This window comes from Brachycentrus maculatus, unplaced genomic scaffold (assembly GCF_059751285.1).
Source record: "Brachycentrus maculatus isolate JH-2025_06_01 unplaced genomic scaffold, ASM5975128v1 h1tg000328l, whole genome shotgun sequence".
Taxonomy (NCBI): Eukaryota; Metazoa; Arthropoda; class Insecta; order Trichoptera; family Brachycentridae; genus Brachycentrus; species Brachycentrus maculatus.
The window spans coordinates 387,156-410,899 of NW_028281077.1; the positions used below are offsets into that span (position 1 = coordinate 387,156).

Genomic DNA, 23,744 nt, shown 5'->3' on the forward strand with positions numbered 1-23,744 from the left:
TATAAATATTCATGAAACTGTACAATGATGAAAAAAGGAAAACAAAGGGACCAAGTAAAGAGTTGAAGAGCGAGGCTTCTTCTGGTATTTAACAAAATTAACCCCTTCAATTTGCCTGTACCGCATACGGATAAAAAATAAGCTTTTGCAGATTGACCTGTACTTGGTGCGGGGATAAAAATAGGTTTTTGCGGAATTCACCCACGTGAAAAAATAACTCAAACTGATTTTGCCATAATAACAGTGGTAGTAGTAGATTACAATGAAGTTGTGGGCTAGAAGTAATATATGGAAATCCTTTGTGTATCTAAGATTAGTTTTAAAAGTAATTAAACATTCTCTTCTTCAATTCAATTCAATTCTCAGTTTAAAAAATTCCATAAAAACAACAAAAAACATAAAATAAGAAGAAAAAAAACATTTTTTGCCTAGCAATAATGTAAGAAATCAAATATTTCACCGTCAGATATTAAATAAAAACTGCTCTTTTTCCCAATAAAATCTTCATCAAAACTCATCAGTCAAAGGGTTAAATTTTAAAAACATATTTTCGTACTTGCTTACTTAGTAAAACTGACGATTTATTTCCCAACCGTATTTATATACGGTCAAGGTCACCATTTACCATAGATAAAGCAGTTTCAAGTCGTATGTCTCGCCGGTTTTTCCTTATGTCAAAGTTTGAATTTATAATATTATTTTGCAATGGATAGTCCTTTAGGAATGAATAGTCCGTTCTCCCCGAAAACCAGGCAATCAGTTACATCAAAGCGTTCGTCCCTTTTGTCTAATTTTCGCACCCAGAGGTAATTTAAATGCCAACTACAACATAACCTCCATCGTCCCGCCATTAAATTTACTTGACTCACAAAGTTTTATTTTCCAGCAAATTCAATGTTTCTGGCCGTCTGAATCCCAATGCACAAACCATTACCAAAACTGCACAGAATACAGCGGAAAACTATGGATTGCCACTGCCAGTTCTTGTCACAGAAACGTTAACATTTGCAGACAGTAAGTGCAATTGAATTCATATGTTATTTAATTGAAATTTGCCTATGTTTCGATTAATTATTTGAAACAAATATCGGGTTGTAGTCCCGTGGTTAGTGTCGCGGACTCTCCAGTCATAGTTTCTGGGTTCGAACCCACTCTACCAAGTTTGATGTCTTTTTTTAATAATGAGCCGCTCAGGCTCACAGAAATAGTATGAAATTTAAGTATTTTTGTAAATAATAAAAACACAAATATTTATCTTTTTATTTGAATTAAAAAATAATATTTATTTTCACCCCTCCTCCCCTGGGAATCAAACCCGGGACCTCCAGCACGGTATCTAAACATGCTAACCATTACACCACGGGAGACAAACTTTTATTTATATATTAATTATTAAAATCAAAACTGATTTTTAGTCTTCTTAATTGTATTTTATTATTAAAAACGTAAAGGTGGGAACTGACCGGAGTCATTTCATCGCAACGTAAAACATTACGATGATGCGAGCATTCGTATAGTCAGTACAGCGTTCCGAGTTCTCCTACCGAAGTAGGATGCTCGCTGTGTATGTTACGTTACGACGAAATCCTCTGGTTAGTCCCCACCTTAATAACATCTAATTATATTGAAAATCCCATAACAAGGTGAAACAATTGTTACAAATAAAAAAATTATGTGTTTTTAATAATAAAATACAGTTTAGTACTCTTGTGTTTGATTTTAATATTCAAAATATAAATTTAAATTAATCAGTGTTTGATTTTAATATTCAATATATAAATTAAAATGGAGTTCTACAAATTAAACGCCAAATCTATAAATAAAACTTTAATTATTTTTTTTTTTTTAAATGTTTTTTTTTTAACTTGTTTTGAGCAGGTTCAGCGCAGATATCTGTCCGGCTGTCTCCCTCCGGGTGGGCCTGGGTGGTGTGCGGGCGCAAGCTGCTGGTGTGGCCGTACCGGGAGGCCAAGCCCCGAGCCCCCGCGCCCGCGCTCACCTGCTACGAGCTCACCCTCCCGCAGACGGACCTCGCGCACAAGGCTGACCTTGTCCAAGTGTACTCTAACGATGGAAATCCTGTAAGACATATTCATTTACTTATTACCTGTGCCAAGGGAAAAGATTTCTTAACACATTATTGTCGGGCGGTTTTTTCATCAACCCCATTAATATACTAATTAGAGTCATATACAGTGAAACCTCTATCTATCGTTTTTAAAGGGACCTATTGAAATAAACTATGAATGCGGGAAAACAATGAATGCGGGATAAAGAAGTCGATACACAAGGAGATACGATCGAGTAAAGATACCGTCCTCCCAATCTGCACAACCATTAGAAGGTGGAAATTTCAAGAATACAAGGTTTAGATGTTAATAAATGTATTTATTTTTAAAAAAAATACAAAGTTGAACAGAACCCAAAGATCTTCAGACCTCGTCTGCTGTATCCATCGCACAAGCTTTCGATAGTCTGTTTCCCACACGTTGAAATATTGTCGTCAAATGTAACAAAATTCAGAAAATTAAAAAAAAAAACACAAATTATATCAAATATGTAGCATAATTCAAACGATGAATGCGGTAAAATGGTGGATAGAAACGTTCAATGCGATCTATTTTTGTATGAAATGAATTTGGGGTAGAAGAAATAAATGACACATCCGGGAAAACGATTATTCGAGAAACGACACATAGAGGTTTCACTGTACTTATATAAGTAACTTAATCACAAATAACAGCAAACCCAATTCTGATATGTACAATGTTTTTTAGCATCTCGCGCTCTACCAAAAGTAATCAAATAAAAAGCTTACAAGCGTCTTCCACTCTTCCAACAATATGTCAAAGTCACTCTTAAGCATTTCTCGCAAACACTGTGTTAACACATTTCGGACGGGTGTTTTTTACGCCTGCGGACCGCTAGCAACAGAATTTAATAATTGTATACATATAGTTAAGACCTTAACAAAAAGATAGGTATATAATATTGTCCGCCTTCGTAGTGTAATGGTCAGCACCCCGGGCTACCGTACTGGAGGTCCCGGGTTCGATTCTCAGGGGGGGGTCAAATAAATATAAGTGATTTTTCACTACAATATTTATTCAATTTTACCCTGGACTGGCTCCTGAAGCGGAGGGCTGATCACCTTTCCTTCATGTGTTAATTAATGATCAAGATAATAATGCGTTTATATGATGCAGTGCCCTACGCACCATCGGGTGTGGATAAGGGTAAAAAAAAATATGTTTAATAATAATAATATACGTATAAAAACATTAAATAATTCCTTCTTTTCTGACTTTGAAATTCGACCGGAAGGTGAAAATACACTTCTCGAACTTTAGCATCAATCCATTAAACAAGTAGAAATACCTTTCCCGTCCTCAGTGTGTCAACACATTGTTTGCGGGAAATGCTTAAAACCATTTTTTACATACTGTTGGTAGAGCGGGAGGTGCTTAAAACTTTTTATTTGCGTACTTTTGGTAGAGCGCAAGAGATGCCGAAAAACATTGTACAGATGAGAATTGGGTTTGCGGTTACTTGTGATTAGTATACTGAGGGTCATGCAGCACAGCTGTCCAAACTCAAAACACAGTAAGGGACATTTTTTTGTAGTAGGTTTTTTTTTGCATTTTTGAACTAAGTAGAGTCGACTGAGTATAATTCGGGTTGGGGTTCATGAAAAAAAAACTGTCAACAATATGTTAATTAGTGCAGTGCCATATCCACCATTAAATGCAAATAAAAAAATGCACATTCTTACACTTGTAAATTGTTTGTCCAGGTGCCATCGTGCATCGGTGTGTCCCCCGAGGGCGTGATCCGGTACTGGTCATCGGTGGCTCACGAGGGCGGCTACTGGGAGGAGGAGGCGGACCTCCGCGGCCAGGAGTGTGACAGCCTGCGCGAGGCGCCCCCCTCGGGCTGCGTCCTCGCCACCACCACCTGCACGGTGGTGCTCGTGCAACCTGTCGTCACCGGTTAGTGATCCCACGCAAGATAATCCTCATCACCCAAACCTGTTGTCCAATTTTTCTATGTCTTTATTTCTTCTTCTTGTATCATGTCAGGTCCCCCTGACGTCGATTATCATTTGCGAGTAATTGTCCTTGTCTTGGGCAGCTCTAAACAGCATCTGAACGGTCCTGATCCCCGTCCAATCTCTTTTATTCCGGAGTCAGGAGATCTGTCTTCTGCCTTCTGAGGAGAATATTTGAAATCCTAAAAAAGAGATGATGGGCATGGTTGCGACTTGTCCTAAGAATGCCACCTGAGAGCATTAATCCCTCATGTCTCTTCTTCCAACCCCGAGAATTCCGGTGCCCCGAAAGACCGCTGACAGCTATACTCAGCGGTACTTCGGGATAGGATCTAGGAGCAAACCAAAGAGATGGCGCGTGACAGGGTGATCTGGAGAAGACTTGTGATGGCCATACACTCCACCTAGGGAATGAACATGGTAAAAGAAGAAGAAAGATTTATTTTCCATTTTCTTTCCCATACAGCAACAATGTCCTTCACCCTGAGCTCCCTCACTTATGTCATCTGTATCCCATCATATCGTGGGTATACTGGCTAAAAACGTTGACTAAAAAATATGCAATTTTGACTTAAGGATACAAATTATAAAGTTTATAACATGCTATAAACTGGCAAAATACACTAGTTTGAAATGTCATATTTATGTGGTTTTAAAAGTAAATTGAACTTTAAATTTAATAGCCGGTATTTTATTCAGGCTAAAAGTTTTAAATAACAGGGATTATTCCAACAGGGATTTTAGAGTTAACTTTTTTTGCCAGTATACCTACGATATATACCGTGCTTAATTTAATAATAAATAAAATATATATTTAAATATGTAATTATTTCTAGGAGGTCGGCATGGAGTAATTGCGCGTACCCTGAGCGGGAGTGGAGGGTGGCTGGGAGGGATCGGTAGAAGGGTTTCTTCCCTCTTCTTCTCCGCCATGCCTTCTTCACATACAGAAACTGTAAGAGATCTGAACAATTTACACCTTTAATTCATTCGATATATGTATTAAACACAAGAAAATATTTGATAATGAAGAATCAAAATAATTCCGCATTATTATGATAGACACCTCATTTTAATAAAACAGTTTAACAATCAAGAGATCAGATTTAGAATAGAACATTATTTTTATAAAACAACAAATGGACATTCCAGTTTACAACAAAACAATCAATATATTTTTTGACTATTTATTTCTTATTGACGTCGCATGTATCGCGCCAACCTGTTTGCTTGCCTGTTTCGACTTGTTTGCGTTACATAAGATAATGCTCGCCAGTTACCACTTAGTCACTTTTTATTGAAAGTTATTGAAAATTCTTCGATTAATGACCAAATTTAATAAAAAAAATATCATTATTTTTATTACACTTGTTTTATTTTTTTAATAAGGTTAAGTTTTTTTTACATTTTTTATTGCTTTTGTTTCTTTTTTTTTTAACTGGACAACTTTTCAATTTTGTAAACTCTTAATAGAAAATAAAATAACCTGATATTTTTAGTTCTATTTTTGTGGAAAAAAAACCCCGAGGATGAAGTGGTTAGTAAAAAAATTAAAAATCTCTGACCACTATTGCATGGGGCGCGGTGATCAGTCATTAAATATGCATCTCTTGATCAGAAGCTGGTGGGAATAGCCTCCCTGGGTCCGGAGAACGGGGGAGGCCGAGTGTGTGTGGTGGCGGGGCTCCGCGCGCAGCTGTGGAGAGTCGGCGCCCCCGAGGGACTCATGGCCGAGGCCGATCTCCAGAAGGCACTCAGAGATGCCTTCTTGCAAGCCAATATCTTTCCCACAGGTAGAATTGTATAATTTATTTTCATTAATTGATTCGGCAACTTTGTGGTAAACTCTATCTATTTTTGACTTTTGAAGTTTTACTTAGTGAATACTACTATTTCTTAAAATCTATCGACACGCGTTTCGATGCACTCCATCATTTTCAAACACCGTATGTGAAGCAATGTCTAAGTTTTTGAGTTGTGTCCTTAGGACGTTGAAGGTCGAAGAGGGGTAGGAGCTGTTTCTTATTTTTATGTATTTATTTATTCGTGTCACAATAAATTTTAAGAAATAGTCGTATTTACTAAGTAAAACTTAAATGAAAATTTGTATCATTTACTTTATATTATCTAATTTTAGACAGAGTTAATTACATTCCATACACATAGAGCCACCTTGCAAGTTACATTCATCTACCTCATTAAATAATACAGAAAAATCAGTTTGTGCTATTTCTTTGGCGGGGTGCCCGTAGCAGGTCCGCAATCCGCAAAGGCCCTTTTTTGCCCATATCGCTACTCCTTTCAACGTCATATATCAAAAATTGTTAATTTTCAGTTGTGCATGTTTTCGGTATGCCCAGAAAATGTACTATATCCCAGCAAAAGCGACATATTTTTAACTTAATATTTACCCGCTACAGGGCAGAAAGTGTTGTTTTTGCGTTTTGAAGAAAAGGTTTTGTTTAATTATTTTTTTAAATATACTAAATATTCAAATTGAGAAAAAACATTCAGGTTTAACCTAAAAAGATCTGTTGCGCAGTAAAAAGTTCAATAAGTGGCTTGATATATATTTTTTTAAACATTTTATTACATTTTTCAACATTAAAAACAATCTCCTGAAAAATCAAGTTTTTTGATATACGACGTTGTCGAAAGGAGTGAGCGATATGTGGTGCAGGCAAATTAGACAAAAGCTTTAAAAAACAATTTAATTTTGTTTGTTTATTATTTGTTACATTTCCAGGTGATCCCGGCCTGTTGGATGTATTCATCTTCGACATGCAGCCTTGGAATGAAGGGTTGCTCCTCCTCACTGCAGCAGTCAACAGTTTGAGATCTTCTCAAATGAAATATGCTCTAGGTAAACTTATCAAATTCATATTCATTCATTCACAGTGAAGCGCCCTTGAGGTAGTATTTCACGAAAATGGCACTATTTAAATTATCCAAATTTATTATTATTATATGCATTTAGATGACCAAACAAACATTTGTTCAAAAAGTAAAGTTCACCACTCGATCCGATACTTGCTCTTCCCGCATAATCTCTCCAGAAACGTCATCTTACTCTTCCCCATTGCACAACATCTTCAACGCAGATTCTTCTTATTTCAGAGTTTCTTATTCTGTCGCGAAGTGCTAGGTCTACAATGGCATAGTTGCAAAATTGTGTCTTCATTTCGGTGGTTCTCAGGACGCTTTTTGTTCTCGTGGTGTCAGTTCTTGTTTCTAATGAGTAATATTTTCCAGCGCACATGTGCGTTGATGAGAGCAGCGGGGAGGTGGGGCAGCTGCTGGGGCTGGTTCCCCTGGCCGTGGGGCTGGGGGCGGAGTCCCACGGGGCCGTGCACCTGATGGCCACGCCCACGCACGCCTACCTGCACACAAAGGACTCCATCACCGTGGTTTCGTGTGAGTGACTATACTGTACTTATCTCAATGCTTCAAATGTAATATCGACACCGGAAGGCAACAGCCTTGATTCAACATTACCTAATGTTTGTATTGTAGTAAAAATCTTCTCAGTTGTATTTCGATATATTTTTTTAAATATACATATATATATATGTTGACTAACTGACCCGACGAACATTGTCCTGCACAGGCAGGCTTTTTGGTAATAAATGGTTCTGTAAATTTTGGATCAATGAATTTTTTTTATTCAATGGAATCAAAACAAAATAAATGTAAATTTTGATAAGAAAGATGGAAAAGTGGAAAATGTTGAAAAATTGTATAATGTAAAACATAGTGATATGAATGATATAACATGAAGCAACGAGAATAATATGATAAGTATGAGTTCCAAAAATTTGGGTAGTGGTTATCAATCATATGTAAAATGGTGAATGTTTCATGTGTATAACACTTAAACCAGCCTATGGCAGGTCGTAAACCCTGTAAATACCCAGACTTCCATATTCTCCTACATCTATGTTGAGATATCAAAATATAAAATAAGTGGAAAAACCCAGATTTGTTTAATCAGGATTTGAACACACCCAAAACATTGGAGAAAAAAAACATCAATATGTAATAACCAACTACCAATTATGTGTGTACTTTTTTATTCTTTTCAGGTGTAACACCAAACGAGAAGCCGGATGTTATTGAATTTAATAGTAACGGCGATCAAATACTTGGGGGAGGATTATACTTTGGGACGCCGCTCTTTTTCTCAAAAACAAATGGAGTCATATCTGTTACTCCGAATGACACCCCCCTAAATGATACGTAAGTTTCTATCAACCGTGTATCCGTATAAAGTATATTTTCCCTGGTTAATGCAGGTTCTTCGGTAGCAAACTATTACTATAATACATGCAGACAATCATCCAAAATACGGCCGTTGCAGGAGGTTACTTTTAAATGTTTTTTTTACCTTGTACACACCGATATATTGACAGTGGTAACTGGTAGTATTAGTATTTCTGAAAAGGTGTCTTGACTTGATAAGAAACATGTGTCGTTCTTCCCTTTTTACGAAAGAAGATGGAAGTCTAAGTATCCCAGGGCTTACAACCTGGCATTTAGCTGACTTAAGCGATCACTTTATACACTTTGTGTAACATTCTGCCCATTATTGACTATCCATATGCGGTAGGACCTAAGACCTTTGCATATATACAGGATTCAAGAATTAATGCAATGTGGATGTTTAATAATAGGCAGAATGGTGGATATTGCACAAGTGTATAAAATGATCGCTGAAGCCAGCCAAATGTCAGGTCGTAAGCCCTGGGATGCTCAGATTTCCATTTTCATACATTAAAAAAGGGGAGAACGATGCATGTTGAGACACCTTTAAATTGATATCTCATCCGTAAGGTGAATAATCCAGTGTCCAATATAATTATCAATAATAATATCGTTAATTTTTCTTCTTTATTCAATTCCTCACGACTTATTAACACGTTGTCGTCGGGACACGGCATTTGCCGTTTTTCGCGGACTGTCGGTCAACTGCGGGACACGGCAAATGCCGTTTTTGTCGACTGTCGGTTATCGGCGGGAAACGGCAATATACGGGTTTGTTATCAGCGTGAAATAAAACGCGTTGTAGGGTAATCTGTTACCTGGGTGCTAGGCGATAGTCTGTTGACGTTATTTAAGATGTCTTGTCCAGATTGGCTAGTGTGTCGCTTGTAAAGGCATCCCCAGAAATCTAGAGTTTTTATGCGATCTCAATCTCAAGTTTAGTTTGAGCCATTTCACGTATTGGACTATTTTTCATACCGCTCGCACTGTTTTGTTTACTGTTTGGTGTGTTATTATTTGAATATATTAGCATTGTATAGGGAATGATACCTCGGAGGGGAAGACTATTTTTTATAGTTTACAATGCTTCTAAAATTGTGAAATATGAAATACTTAATTAAAAATTATGATTATAATTTATTTTTGATGATCAAATGTCATATATGATTTCTTTGAAAATTTCAATCGAAAATATTATTTGGTTTAGAAATTGTGTCAATTTTAAGAAAGCGATATATTTTTGCGCCAATCGCGAAAAACACCCGCTTTAGGCTAGAGTCTATTATTCGAAGCGCCCGACTACAATGTGTTAAGTACTGCTAGATTGTTTCCGTACACTTGGGAGATATAATTCCCGCCTCCCGTGACCCTGTGGCATCTGGAATATAATTCTTATTGCATCGATCCATAAAGCATTTTTCTAACTAGTACATATCCTATCTGCAGTTCCTTTCTGGACAGCCCCATGGCATCCCCACGGCCCTCGGAAGCCTTTGATGGCCACCTTTCTTTGTACGAGCTGGATCCTCGGGCCATTGTCTCCAGCGGAGCCCCGGCTCCGGAGTTGATGAAGGCCGCCTTCCTCCACCACATCAGGAGAGAGCACGCTGCATCCAGGTAATTACTTTTACTAACACAAAGTTGTTGGGTAGTTTATTCATCAACCCCAACCCTAATTATACACAGTCTGCCGCTCGACCCTTAGTACATATTCTAATACAAGTAACCGCAAACCCAATTCCAATCTGTACAATGTTTTTGGCATTTATTGCGTTCTACTAAAAGTAAGCAAATAGAACGCTTATGTGCATCTCCTGTTATCTACCAACAGTATGTAAAAGACGCTTTTAATCGCGTTAAGGAGAGATTTACTTCTCAATGGATTTAATTCTCAATGGATTTTATTACATGAACTATTTTACCCATTCAAGATAATTCACTTGGAGTTGTACAGCATGCTTTTTGCAAGATCAGTTTCACTTAAACTTAGCTTTGTTTAAAACTTTTTTTTTCATTTTTATCTATGGGTGTATATTTAAAAAAATATATGTAAGACAGACTTGCGACAGTACGCGGCTAACGCGTACTGCGGCAATCACATAACAGTATGTGTCAATGAAGCAGTGCATCATCTTATAAACCTAACTAATAAAACCTATGTTAACTTTCTCCTTATCATTCAACCTACACTTAATGTAATACCACTTTAATTGGTATTATACAAAGTGAACGATGAATGATAAGGAGAGTTATATTTCCATACCACAAAGTTAACAAATTCGAATAAACAGAAAATGTTATTTTTCCTGTTATTATTACAGCTGTTATTATTACCTGTATAATTTTATGTGTTTATTTCTCCACAGAACTATTCTTTCAAATCTATTCCCCGTGTCAAACCAAGATGGGGAGCCTGAAGTACCAGACGTGGACACCCCTCTCGATAGGACCCTAATCACAATCGCCACAGATCTTGTCAATGATATTCCAGCTAGTGATCCCAGGTAACATACTTAGACAAATAAGTCAATTTCATATGGATAGCTACCAAGGACGACAATTAGTAACTTGATACCTACAAAGTAATGCAGGTCCATACCAGAAGGTCTTTTCTTTGATATTCCTCAAACTGCATCATATAAACGCTGTTTTATCTCGATCGTTAACACATGAAGGAAATGTGATCAGCCCTCCGATTCAGTATCAGTCCAGGGTAATATTGAATAAATATTAGAGTAAAAATCACTTATATTTATTTGACACCCTCCTTGGGAATCAAACCCGGGACCTCCAGTACGTTAGCAAAGCGTACCTTTTTTTCTGTCTTTGAAATGAGGCCAGTGCAGAAGATAAAAATACCCTTCCTGTCCTTAAGCATCAATCGACCTTTTCTCTTCGAACGAAATACCTTTCCTGTTCAAAGTGTGTTAATGATATAACTCATACGTCACTTCATATGCAAGTTTGCGGCAGTATCTATGGTTGATTTGAGTAAGTTTTATTTAGCAAAGACCTTTTAAAATGTATGCAAGATCCTTACCAAATTATTTTACATATGGTGTCCTTACGTCATTTCTAATTGGTTAAAATTTATTTACAGCATTTTGAGTGTGTCCAAATACTTGTTCACAAAATCTGGATTATCTCCTATTACAGGAGTTATTTTCAAATTATCTTTTTTGACATTTCATCAAAGATGAAGAAGAATATGGAAGTGGGATGACAACCGTCATAGGCTGGTTTAAGTGATCACTTTACATTCACCAATGTAACATACACCAATTCTACCCATTATTGACAACCACACCACTCAAATTCTTGGAAGTTCTATATATATGAACCAATTTAGAAACCTTGTTCTTGAATCACTAGAACTTCACTAGAGACACCTATTGGTAAGATGTAAAGAAGCTTTTTACTAAGCAGAAACTCTTATATTAGTATGTGAGGTCCGAATCCTGGATTATAATCACACACATGAGAAACGCCAGAAAATACCATTTTCATTTTTATTATTTAAGCTTATAATTTGACCAGATAATTTATTTACAACATTTTGAGTGTGTCCACATACTTCACTTAAACCAGCCTATGACGGTCGTCAACCCCGTAAATGCCCAGACTTCCATATTCTTCTTCATCTTTGATGAGATGTCAAAAAAACTTCTTCTTTTTTTTTTAGATCCTAGGGATCTGTTTGTGCCTCCGCATTTCGCTGTTGGGATGTCGACTCCCATCTGTCTTTCCATCTTTTCGGGGGTCTGCGTCCTTCAGAGTTGCCTTGGAGGGCGATACGTGGAAGTCTGTCTTCTGACATTCTGTTTATATGTTCCTTCCAGTATCGCCTTCGTTGTCGTCCCCACCTCACAATATCCTCCGTCTTACACATGCTTCGAATGTCAGTATTTCTTACTCGGTCTCGCAATGTGTTTTCAAAAAAAATAATATGAAAATATATTTGTCCAGGTGGGGCCAGTCCGGGAGCTCGGCGCTGGGCAGCTCGGGGTCACTGCAGATCGGCGCGCAGCTGCAGGACAAGCGACGCGCGCTGGCGCTGCTGCTGGAGTGGGCACGCGCGGCCGGGCTGTGGGCGCGGCTGGGCGGCGCGGCGCGGCCTGGGGGCGCGCGCCCGGCGCCCTGTGTGCTGCAGCTGCGCGAGCTGGCCGAGAAACTGGCCGCCGCGGCCGCCCTGCGTGCGCTGCAGCAGCTGCCCGAGCACCAGCACACCGTGGACACGGCCATACAGGAGGTACGCTGCACACCGCCGTCACATCTTCTTCCGCTCGTGCCCTGTCAGGTCCCCCTGACATCTCGGCAGCGTAAAGGCAAAGGGGTATATCGGTCTCAGACCAAATTTTACAGCAGAGCAAAAGCAAACTTGTGAAATTAAATATTTTGTTCATACTATATCTGTGAGCCTGAGCGCCTCATTATTAGAAATAGGTATCAAATTGTAGCAGAGTGGGATCGAACCGAGAAACTCTGAATTTAGAGTCCGCGACACTAACCACGGGACCACAACCCGACACGTTGGCTATCACTCTAGCAACTTTGCAGTCCTGCGCCATCCGGAATAACTCAAGTCTAGTCACAAATGTTGTCCGCCTCCATAGTGTAATGGTGCATAGGGCACTACATCAAATAAACGTAGTGTTATCTTAATTATTAACACATAAAGGAAATGTGATCAGCCCTCTGCTTCAGGTACCAGTCCAGGGTAATATTGAATAAATATTAGAGTGAAAAAAACTTTATTTATTTGACTCCCTGCTCCCCTTCCCCAAGAATCGAACCCGCGACCTCCAATAAGGTAGCCTAGCATGCTAACCATTACACTACGGAGGCGAACAAAATATACATATCGTAGTCGTACAGGAGAAAGTGACCAACTAACAAAACTTAAGATGTTAAGGAGGGCCATTTAAATCACTTTTGCTTGGCAAGAAAATAAACATCAATGCAGTTAATCATTTTTAGCAAGTCAATATATTATACTTTCAAGTTTAAAATCCTTTGGGATTTTTTCAGGGCAATATTAAGCTAGTAAGATATCAAATAGTCAATAATCACGTTTTTGTAAAAAATGCACTTGGTCACTTTCTCCTGTATGACTACGATACATGTACTAGTAATGCAAATCTATTTTTAAGTTTAGGCATATTTGATCTCTGATAATAGCCGAAAATCTACATTATTTGGAGATTCATGTGTATTTGCACCAAATATTATTGTCGATCTTGAAATTCGTTCAGGTGATGTCCCAATCCGAGGAAGGAGAGTTCACAAGCTCGGTGCTGTGAACCAAATATTATTGTCGATCTTAAAATTGGTTCAGGTGATGCCCCAATCCGAGGAAAAAGAGTTCACAAGCTCGGTGCTGTGAACCAAATATTATTGTCGATCTTAAAATTGGTTCAGGTGATGTCCCAATCCGAGGATGAAGAGTTCACAAGCTCGGCGCTGTGAACCAAATATTATTGTCAATCTTAAAATTGGTTCAGGTGATGTCCCAATCCGAGGATGAAGAGTTCACAAGCTCGGCGCTGTGAACCAAATATTATTGTCAATCTTAAAATTGGTTCAGGTGATGTCCCAATCCGAGTATGAAGAGTTCACAAGCTCGGCGCTGTAAACCAAATATTATTGTCAATCTTAAAATTGGTTCAGGTGATGTCCCAATCCGAGGATGAAGAGTTCACGAGCTCGGCGCTGTCCCCGTCGGACCTGTTCTACAAGCGGGCGAGCGAGATGCAGCGCGCGCTCATCAGGCTGTGCGAGTGGTGCGGCGAGCAGGACGCCTCGGGCTGCGAGCACCCAGCCCTCGCCGCGCTGCTGTCGCAGGTCAACCAGGTCCTGCTGGTGAGTGAGAGGGAGGGCGCTATATGACGAGTGATATAGTTTTCTTTTTAATTTTTATAAGGGAGTTGCATTATTTTTTACCTTGCTTATAATGTACAAGATTTATAAATCATCGAGTGGATTTTTTCTTCTCTATCTGGCTACTTTCTTTGTTTTGTCTGTGTTGGGATCTGGAGGGATAATCTACTGTGGGATAATCTTTTGTGAGAGACTAATATATAATATGCTTATTCCACATATAGATGTCCGCCTCCGTAGTGTAATGGTCAGCACGCTTGGCTACCGTTCCGGAGGTCCCGGGTTCGATTCCCAGGGGGGGTCAAATAAATATAAGTGATTTTTTCACTGTAATATTTATTCAATATTACCCTGGACTGGTACCTGAAGCGGAGGGCTGATCACCTTTTCTGTGTGAATGATCAAGATAACACTGCGCACAATTCTTTTATGTGTAAATGATCAAGATAACACTGCGTTTATATGACGCAGTGCCCTATGCACCATTGGGTGCGGATAAGGGTTTAAAAAAAAAAAAAAAAAACATAGATTACTGCTCAACAGTATTATTTTTGGCAAATGAGGGAAATTGAAATAGATTAGCCCTTCACTGCATGACTTTTTTTTTGCATGACTGCATGACTGCATTGACAGTTCGTCTTCGAGAGACAAGTGAAGTTATTATTTTGGCGTTTAAAGCGCGTCTTTTGGCTAAATTATGAACTATATACGTGAGTTATGGATGTAACTAATCAGTAACAATAAAGAATGGTTGCTTATATTTTTAAAGAACGTTTTAACACTAACTTTTGGGTATGTAACAAATTTGATACACTATGCAGTGAAGGGTTAGAAATTATACAAAATAAAGCGATGAGAATAGCACTTAAGAAAAATAGATAAAATAAAATAGAAAAAATGAGAAAAAAACTCAACTGGTTATCTACAAAAAAGAGACTTAAATATAATATGTTGATCTTTATATATAATTTTTTTATGATAAATTACCAAAATATTTTAACAATAAAATAGTTTTCAACAAAAATATTCATAAACATAGTACTAAAAATAAGGATAAAATATGACTGCTGTTTTTGAAAAAAACAGAGTCGCAAAATTGTATAATGTATAAGGGTTTGAAAATGTATGCTGAGATGCCTGAATGGATGAAGAACATCATTTTCAAACACCGTATACAGTGTTTGAAAATGATGCGGAATACATCAAAACACGTGTCATTGTCGATTTTAAGAAATACTGCTATTTACTAAGTAAAACTTAGATTAAAAATGTATAGATTTTACCACAAACTGACTGCCGAATCAATTAATGAAAATAAATATAATCTTAAGAATCAATCAGCATGATAAAATGACTTCCAGGCCGTGATCCAAGAGGTCCTGAAGTTCCGTCAGCAGCACGCGGAGCAGTTTGCCGTGTCGGCTGCGGCGTCGCGTCTGCGCCTGGAGCACGCCACCTGGACCTCGTGCCCCCGGGCGGGGGGACTTCTGCGGGCACTCCTCGATCAACAAGTACCGCTATTTACTACTTTCTTTTAGTAGAACTATTAAAACTATTTTCTAAGTTGGCACTTTTATTATTATGTATCAATATTTACATGCTTACATCTTTACATTTATACTTAACTCTTACCACTCTGTAGACCAGACATTCTGGCCCGTATGATTCTAGTAGGCAGCTCCGTGGGCCACAATGGCGCAGGTATAACTTTAATCACTGATTTTTCTATCACCCGAGTATATTATACCAAAAAATATTTCAGATAAATACAGTTAATCTTAATTAACACGGTCATACGAATTGCCAGACAGTGTCCCAAAATTGGGGAACCAAACTGTTGTGCCTATCTACCCAGCTACTATTATTGTAGGTACCTATTTCTTTCTATTATAATATATACAGGGTCTTTCATTAAGTACTTCCTGTCTTTAAATTTTAATGAAACACAGTGTGTGTAAGATATTATCAATTTTTTTTTTATTTAAAAGGCCCATCAATGGCAATATGTATGAAATATAACATCGTTCAAATGTCCGCCACGGCTTCTTTGGGTGGCGCTCTACTATATCTATTTCAAATAGCTTACTAAAGTGGGGCGCCATGACAAATTACTAAACTTGTAAGTGCGCCGCGGGCTGAAAAGATTGAGAACCCCTGGTATAGTGTATCATAACCAGAAAAGGGTCATCATACCTACTGTATACTACGTCATTTATTAAGAAATTTTTTGAAATAATAGAAATGTCTTTTCAGTTAAACCATGTAATAATATATCCTCTCACCAATGTTTCAATTTTGTATCCTGATGTGATATGACTATGATTTATAGTAATTTTTGACAATTTGGTAAAAATTTGTTTATTTTATTAGGCGTTGACATCAGCACGGTCGCGAGTGGGCGGTAACAAGCGCGTGGAGCTCCGTGGCCAGGCCGCCTCTCTGGGCCGGGCGGTCTTGCAGTTGGCAGCCGAGAGGAACGCAAGTTGGGGCGCCCGGGAGGAGTACGCCAAGATGAGAACCGCCATTATACAGCCATTTGGTAAATAAGCTTATTTTTTGAGAACTTAGTATGTACTTACTTTTTTTTTTGAGAACTTAGTATGTATTGAGTAATGTTAAGAAACGTTAGGTTAGGTAAGGGTGGGTTATGTTTCATCCGCCTCCGTGGTGTAATGGTCAGCACACTGGGCTACCGTACTGGAGGTCCCGGGTTCAATTCCCAGGGGGGGTCAAATGTAAATGCATATAAGTGATTTTTTTCACTCTAATATTTATTCAATATTACCCTGGACTGAACTGATCACCTTTCCTTCATGTGTTTATGATCAAGATAACACTGCATTTATATGATGTAGTGCCCTATGCACCATCGGGTGATGATGGTGTTAAATAATAATAATAGTAAAATGTTTACATTAATAAACTCAAGAAGTCACAAGTGTTTTATTTTTATATTTAAATCATCATGTTATTCCGCAAATTTAATCCCAAATCAATCAATAATTAATTTGTCTCTTTTAAGAATTTAACATCTACAATTTTTTAAACAGCAAGCTTATTTTATTTTATATGTCCTAGGTACATTCACTACAATATCTACCACCAAAAGAATGAAATAAAGCCAATATAATAGTTTTGGGTACCAGTCTAGGGTAAAAGAAATTGGTATATAATAACACTAAGGGTAGTGACTGACCAGAGCCATTTCGTCGTTACGTGTTACATTATGATGCGAGCATTCGCATAGTCAGTACAGCGAGCCGAGCGCTCCATCCATAGTTTCGGATGCTCGATGATGCTCACCGTAAGCGATGTTACGACGTTACGTTACGACGAAATGCTCCGGTCTGTCACCACCCTAAGAAAAACACTTATGTTGAAATAAATCATCCATATTAGCTCAATGAACGAACCACTAGCTATGTAGGTAGTTATGGGAGATTTATATTTAATTCCATTAGAAAATTCCTTCGCCAACAAAATATACAAATTAGATTGAAATATTTTGTTAAATATTACATGTCCTTATGTTGGTTTTACAGTGGATGATGAAGAATACGAGCATGCCACAATGTTGGCAGAGAAATTTCAGGACTTCGATATGCTAGTCCTGATCTGTGAGAAGTCCAACAACAGAGAGAAACTCTACCAGTACATGGAGAAGTTTGAAAATGATGTAAGTACCGTAATTTCAGTAGCATAACAGTAATTTACAAGTTCATTTATAAGTCTTATAATTTCCACTTTACATGTTCACTGCATTCAATATATCGCGAAAATCACAAGGTTCTGACAGAATACTAATTTTCAAAATGCTAAAAACATACTAAAAATATGCTATTTCTTTTTTGTAAATATGTACTATTACGCACTATTCTCTTTGTGTGTAGCATTCGTGTGCGGCAAGCGCGGTCCGTCCATACATGCTGTGGATGTTCCGCATTCCTTTCATTTTAGAGTAAAAAGATTTAAACTTCTATCCTTAAACAGCAATACTGCTATTTAAATATTTAAATATTTCTACAGCGACCTTAATGTTATTTTTTTTACAAAAACAGCGCTGTACAAAATCATACAAATATTATTATCATAAAAGCTTGTGCAATAAGCACTCAATCTCCTTATTGACTGCTTGTTGTCAGAATGATGAATAAAGATTCAGTCATATAAATTTCAAGTTACCAAATGTTTTTTTATGAACAAATTTATGAGAAAATTGGATTTTTTTTTAACTACATATAGAGAAATTAAAATTTTCCTGTGAATGTTGCTTCATTGCAAAGCTCTTATTTCTCCCCAGGGCTTCCAGGAGTGCGCCTTCAAGTGGTTCATGAAGCGCGGGCGTGGCGGGCAGTCGGCCCTGCTGAAGGCCTTCCCACGCCACGCAGCTGCGCTGTCCCGCTGGCTGGCGCGCTCGGCTTCCGACGAGGGCGCAGCCCCTGGAGAGGAGGGCGGAGAGCTGCTCTGGCTGCACCAGATACGCAACGCCAAGTGGGCCAACGCAGCCACCACACTGTTGGACCTGGCGCAACTGGAACAGAGCTCCGTGCATAGGATGAATGTAAGATTAACAACATTTTCTAAATTCCAAGTGTTTAAGAATTCAAAAGGGATCAAATACATAGATACATTCACAAAAAAAATACATTTTTTATATTGTACATATTATACAAATCGGTATATGGCAATGTTTTTAAAATTATTTGTATATATTCAATTCATTCATTCAAACCCTCATCCGCACCCGATAGGGCACTGCATCGCATTGACGCAGTAAATCATGATCGTTACTTACATGAAGGTAAGGTGATCACTCCTGCGCTTCAGGGACCAGTCTGGGGTAATATTGAATAAATATTAAGAGTAAAAAAATCCCTCTCATTTTTTTTACCCCCTTCCCTGGGAATCGAACCCGGGACCTTCAGAGCGGTAGTCGAGCGTGCTGACCATTACACTTATATTTTGGTGACAAAATAACACAATCAGCGAATGAGATGGGTAAAGGCGGCCTTCGACTTTCACAGAATTGGCTATTTTGTAAATTTTTTGACCTTCATTTTTATTCATCCAAAACCTTTATGCAATGAATACCTAATTCATCCATATGAAGCAAAAAAAAAATAAGGCGAAAAGAGTTTGAAATCATAAAGAATTTGTCATAAAAATTATGAATGCATCATGTTAAATTTTTGCCTATCATGGATGAACGTGATGCCAATAGAGCATAAAACGCAAGTACGAATGGCAATTGAAAAAGACACGGCATGTTATACAATTCTCTATCAAGAATAGATCTATCTAATTTGTTTCGTTATTATGTATGTATGTGATTGATAAATAAATATATAACTGAAAGTATTCACCAATTTTTGTTTTGTTTTTATGACCTCTACTTTCGCACATTCAACTTTCACAGACATTTTCAGGAACCAATCAATTGCAAAAAGTCGAGGCCCGTCTGTAATTAATCTTTCTTGGAGTGCTATAATTGATGTCCGACTCTCTAGGGAGTGGGTCCTTTTTACATAAAAAAGTCACGAAATCTATGTATTATGAAGATAGAAATTATGTAAAAATATTTTTTTTAAATTTAACTCTCCGTCTCTTGGTTTTTTTATGACAAAATTACATACAAATATCCACAGATGTCATTGCTATACAAGTAACATCATACCAATGGACAGACAAACTTCGACATTCATTAACGTCGATACTCCTTTGAGGAAAATCATACCGACGTTCATTTACGTCCATAATACGGAAAAGATAAATCATCTTAGGGACCAAAACTTGCATTATGATTTTTTTTTAATTATGATGAAATATGAATTATCATTCTGCAATATTAACATATCATTCAGGTGAAAGCTTCCCTCTCCAAGCTGTGCGCCCTAGCCGCAGAGGAAGGCGGCGACTCTCCGAGTGAGAGCATCCAGCAGCTGGTCACCGCCGCCGACCAACGCCTGCTGCTGAAGGACTATCACAACCTGCCCGCGCCGCTGCTGGCCCACCACGGGCTCTCCGCGGACTCCATGAGGGTCATGGAGCCCCAGGACATTGTGGATGTAAGGAAACAATTATACGCTGAGAATGAATACTGATCAGAACGACACATGGGCAAGACAGAATAACGTAGAAATAAAGGGCATTCCTTGCCGTAAAGGTGAAAACAATGTCGAAATTGTACTTAAGATAGCCGAGGCTGTAAATCTTCAACTCAAGTCTGACGACATTGACTTTGCTACACGTGTATCCCCAAAACCGCCTAACCAAAACAAACCAAAGGCGGTAATCGTAAGGTTTTTGAGGAGAGAAGTAAAAGACGCTAAGAAATAATTAAGATTTATAATTATATGTTATTGTTCTGTTGGTTTTCCAAATAAAATACTATTACTGTATTTTGTATGTTAAAAGCATTAATAACTTTGTGGTATGGTAATAAAACACTCTCCTTATCATCCATTGTTTACTTTGTGTAATACATACCACTTTTATAAACACTTATTCCTGACTACCGGTTTAGGAAAATCCTTTGTCAGGTCATTACAATAAAATTATTACGGTAATCAGGAATGAGTGTTACACAAAGTAAACAATGGATGATAAGGAGTGTTATACTATTACTGATCTAGTTCATTCTAGCGATCCATTCATTGACCAATGTCAACTTGACATGATAAATTGATGAAGCCCTATTGTATATAATGACTTAAGTGGTATTTGTCTTTTTTTATATTTACTATTGATTATTAATCGACACATTATTGGCGATTAATCATTTTTTTTCATTAACAACAACTCTAATTAGCATACTAATAAGGGTTGTATACTAAGTGCATCAATAAATTTTCATTGCATTCAGCTAGAAAGTATTTTTTAAAAAATTCAAATTGAAATATAGTAAACTCCTTCATATATTCTACACATTTTTATTTTTAGACTATTATTTTTAACTTATTGTCAAAAATTATTGGTATTAAATAAAATCACCAGATGAATTTGCAAAAAAAAGTATAACACAAATATCTCTGCCCCAGATGTACATCACATACCCAGGCTCCTCGCTGACGGAGTACGACTACGCTCGCGCCCTGGAACTGTGCGCACTCCGCCTCGGAGCATGCGAGGAGCAGGCGGCGCGGAGTGAGGTGGCGGAGCTCCGGCGCAGAGTGTGGTGCGCTGCGCTGCTGGCCGACCCGTGGCCTGCCACGCCGCCGCCGGACCCCCTGCAGACCGTCCGCGACAAGATGTTCTTCAGGGTCGTGGACACCGTGCACATTATGGGTTTGTTAATTACCACTTCCAACATAACGTAACCAGAATTATATAGACAGGCGTAGTTGGGTAGACGCTCAAACTGGCGTCGCGGTTCGATTCCCGCCAATTGCAAAATAAATTTGAGAAAGATTTATTTTCAATTGGTCTGGGTGTTTGTGATGTATTTTCCTCATTGACCTTCCCTATCTTTACTATTCTACCTGAGGACAAGACTCTAATAGAGGCTTTGCGGGTTATTCCTTTTTTTTAAATATATATATAAATATAGATATTTTTCTCCATACTAAAAAGTGGGCATTTACCATACATGTCGCTCACTCCTTTCCAGAACGTCATAAATCAAAAATCGTCAATTTCCAGTTGTGCATGCTTTCAGAATGCCCAGAAAATATTCTATATCCCAGCAAAAGTGCCATATTTTTAACTTAATATTTACCCGCTACAGGGCAGAAAGTGTTGTTTTTGCATTTTGAAGAAAAGGTATTGTTTAATTATTTTTTTTAATATACTAAATATTTTTCAAATGCAGAAAAAACCCTCAGGTTTTACCTCAAAAGATCTGTTGCATAGTAAAAAGTTTAATAAGTGGCTTGATATTTATTTCTAATACATTGCATTATATTTTTAAACTTAAAAACATTCTCCTGAAAAATCAAGTATTTTGATTTATGACGTTCTTGAAAGGAGTGAGCGATATGTTACATCAATAATTTTGTATGTTATGATCACTTATAACATGCACCTGGTTTCAGGCAGAGACTGCGAATATTTAGGATATTTTTCTTCGTAAACTAGAGTTAAATTTTTCTTTCTTCTTAGTGTTGTAGGCATTTTGGCCTATTTTTAAGAGGGATTAGCCTCCTACATACGATGTTGATTCCCAGCTGTCAATCCATATCTTTGGTGGTCTGCCGGAGAGTCATCTACTTTGGCTTATCTTGAGTGTCTGTGAAATTTTTTTATGGTCCGACAACTCCGAAAATGGAGATGGTTTTGCCTCTATGTTTATTACAGATGAATTTTCGGACAAAATTTCCGATGCATGCGGTTATAGGCTTATATATCTCACATACATTTACATGCAGTCATTAAGGTGTTAATGAGTTTTATTTCATTACACATGTCTAGTTTCGAAAACTGCAGTTGCTTTCATCTACAGGTGAATAGCAAAACTAACGAGCAAAAAAAATATTCAGGCATAATATATAGATTGGTAGGATAATAAATAGGTATAATAAATTATTTTGAGAAACAAAATTACTTTGTTTTATGATCCACTCACATTTTTATTAACAACCAACTAGTTTCGGCAACAACCTGTTGCCCTCTTCAGGGTTTCATTTAAATTAAATTAAACCCTGAAGAGGGCAACAGGTTGTTGCTGAATCTAGTTGGTTGTTAATAAAAATGTGAGTGGATCAAAAAACAAAGTCTTTTTATTTCTCAAAATAATATATGAATATGATCCACAAAGTTAATGCTTTGAATATTCAAAACAGGTATAATAAAACTCATTTAGTGGTATTATACAAGTGCTAATTTTTTTTCAATAATTAACATGTCATTCCACAAAGTTAATGCCAAATCAATAAATATTGTAATATGTTTATGAGAAGTTACGTAGCATTCTTCCTATAGACTTAATTCCTCAAAAAATCAGTTTTATACAGTCCACTATTTTAACAGAATGAAATATTGGGCCTTGTCATATCCTCTTTCATTGTTTTTTTTTCAGACTGCAATCTAGAAGAGTACTTAATTCCCCTGGAGGACCTCATGAGCTCCCCCGAGCTTGCAGATCTGGTGGATGACAAAGTGTTCCAGTACATCATGAAGTTTGGCTACGAGCATGTCTACAGTTCGCAAGCTGAAATTATGTCTACTGAATAAATGTTCTCTCCCGTTTCATTTCTTTATTTTTAATATGTACCTACCTATTTTTTTATAATAAACATATATTTTAGTAATATGTAATGTGAAATTATTTTTATTGACCCTTATCAACCATCAATATATTTTCCAGCATTTTTTTTTCACTTCACACCTTTCACTCTCACTCTGACAGAATTTACACATTATATATTTATTGGTGCATATATATTTTTTTAACCATATCTGCTTCCTATGTGGAGCATGTGAAGTCCACAACTGTCTCCAGACTTTTCTGTCAGCCGCCAGCTACCTTGCATCCTCCCAAGTCAGGTTTACTGGACTCTGAGAAGGTGAAGCTCTGACCACCAAGACAGGTTGTGAGTTACATGACTCATGTAGGTCTTGAGAG

At 37.6% G+C, this 23,744-nt stretch overlaps 1 protein-coding gene across 2 annotated transcripts; it reads left to right on the forward strand.

Annotated features, from left to right (window-relative positions):
- Nucleotides 1-623: 623 nt before the first annotated feature.
- Nucleotides 624-23,434, forward strand: Nup133 (nuclear pore complex protein Nup133). Of its 2 annotated transcripts, none has more exons than XM_088268788.1 (20): nt 624-806; nt 887-1,014; nt 1,879-2,081; nt 3,794-3,989; nt 4,885-5,003; nt 5,667-5,841; nt 6,795-6,911; nt 7,301-7,462; nt 8,131-8,284; nt 9,755-9,925; nt 10,675-10,812; nt 12,275-12,557; nt 13,976-14,167; nt 15,547-15,696; nt 16,556-16,724; nt 17,728-17,861; nt 18,486-18,746; nt 20,047-20,250; nt 21,223-21,469; nt 23,199-23,434. In XM_088268788.1, exons 1-20 carry the CDS (start codon nt 706-708, stop codon nt 23,351-23,353), a joined length of 3,459 nt encoding a protein of 1,152 aa, XP_088124914.1. In that variant the 5' UTR covers nt 624-705; the 3' UTR covers nt 23,354-23,434. The 2 variants fall into 2 exon arrangements, with proteins under 2 accessions (XP_088124914.1, XP_088124915.1); XM_088268789.1 differs by having other exon boundaries at nt 633-806; nt 5,670-5,841.
- Nucleotides 23,435-23,744: the final 310 nt, after the last annotated feature.

Bases quoted from the DNA above. Each gene is read 5' to 3' on its own strand.
- Nup133 (XM_088268788.1), top strand. From the start codon at position 706: ATGGATAGTCCTTTAGGAATGAATAGTCCGTTCTCCCCGAAAACCAGG. The intron at 6,912-7,300 runs GTAAACTTATCA...AATATTTTCCAG, and splicing joins TCAAATGAAATATGCTCTAG to CGCACATGTGCGTTGATGAG. The intron at 18,747-20,046 runs GTAAGATTAACA...CATATCATTCAG, and splicing joins GCTCCGTGCATAGGATGAAT to GTGAAAGCTTCCCTCTCCAA.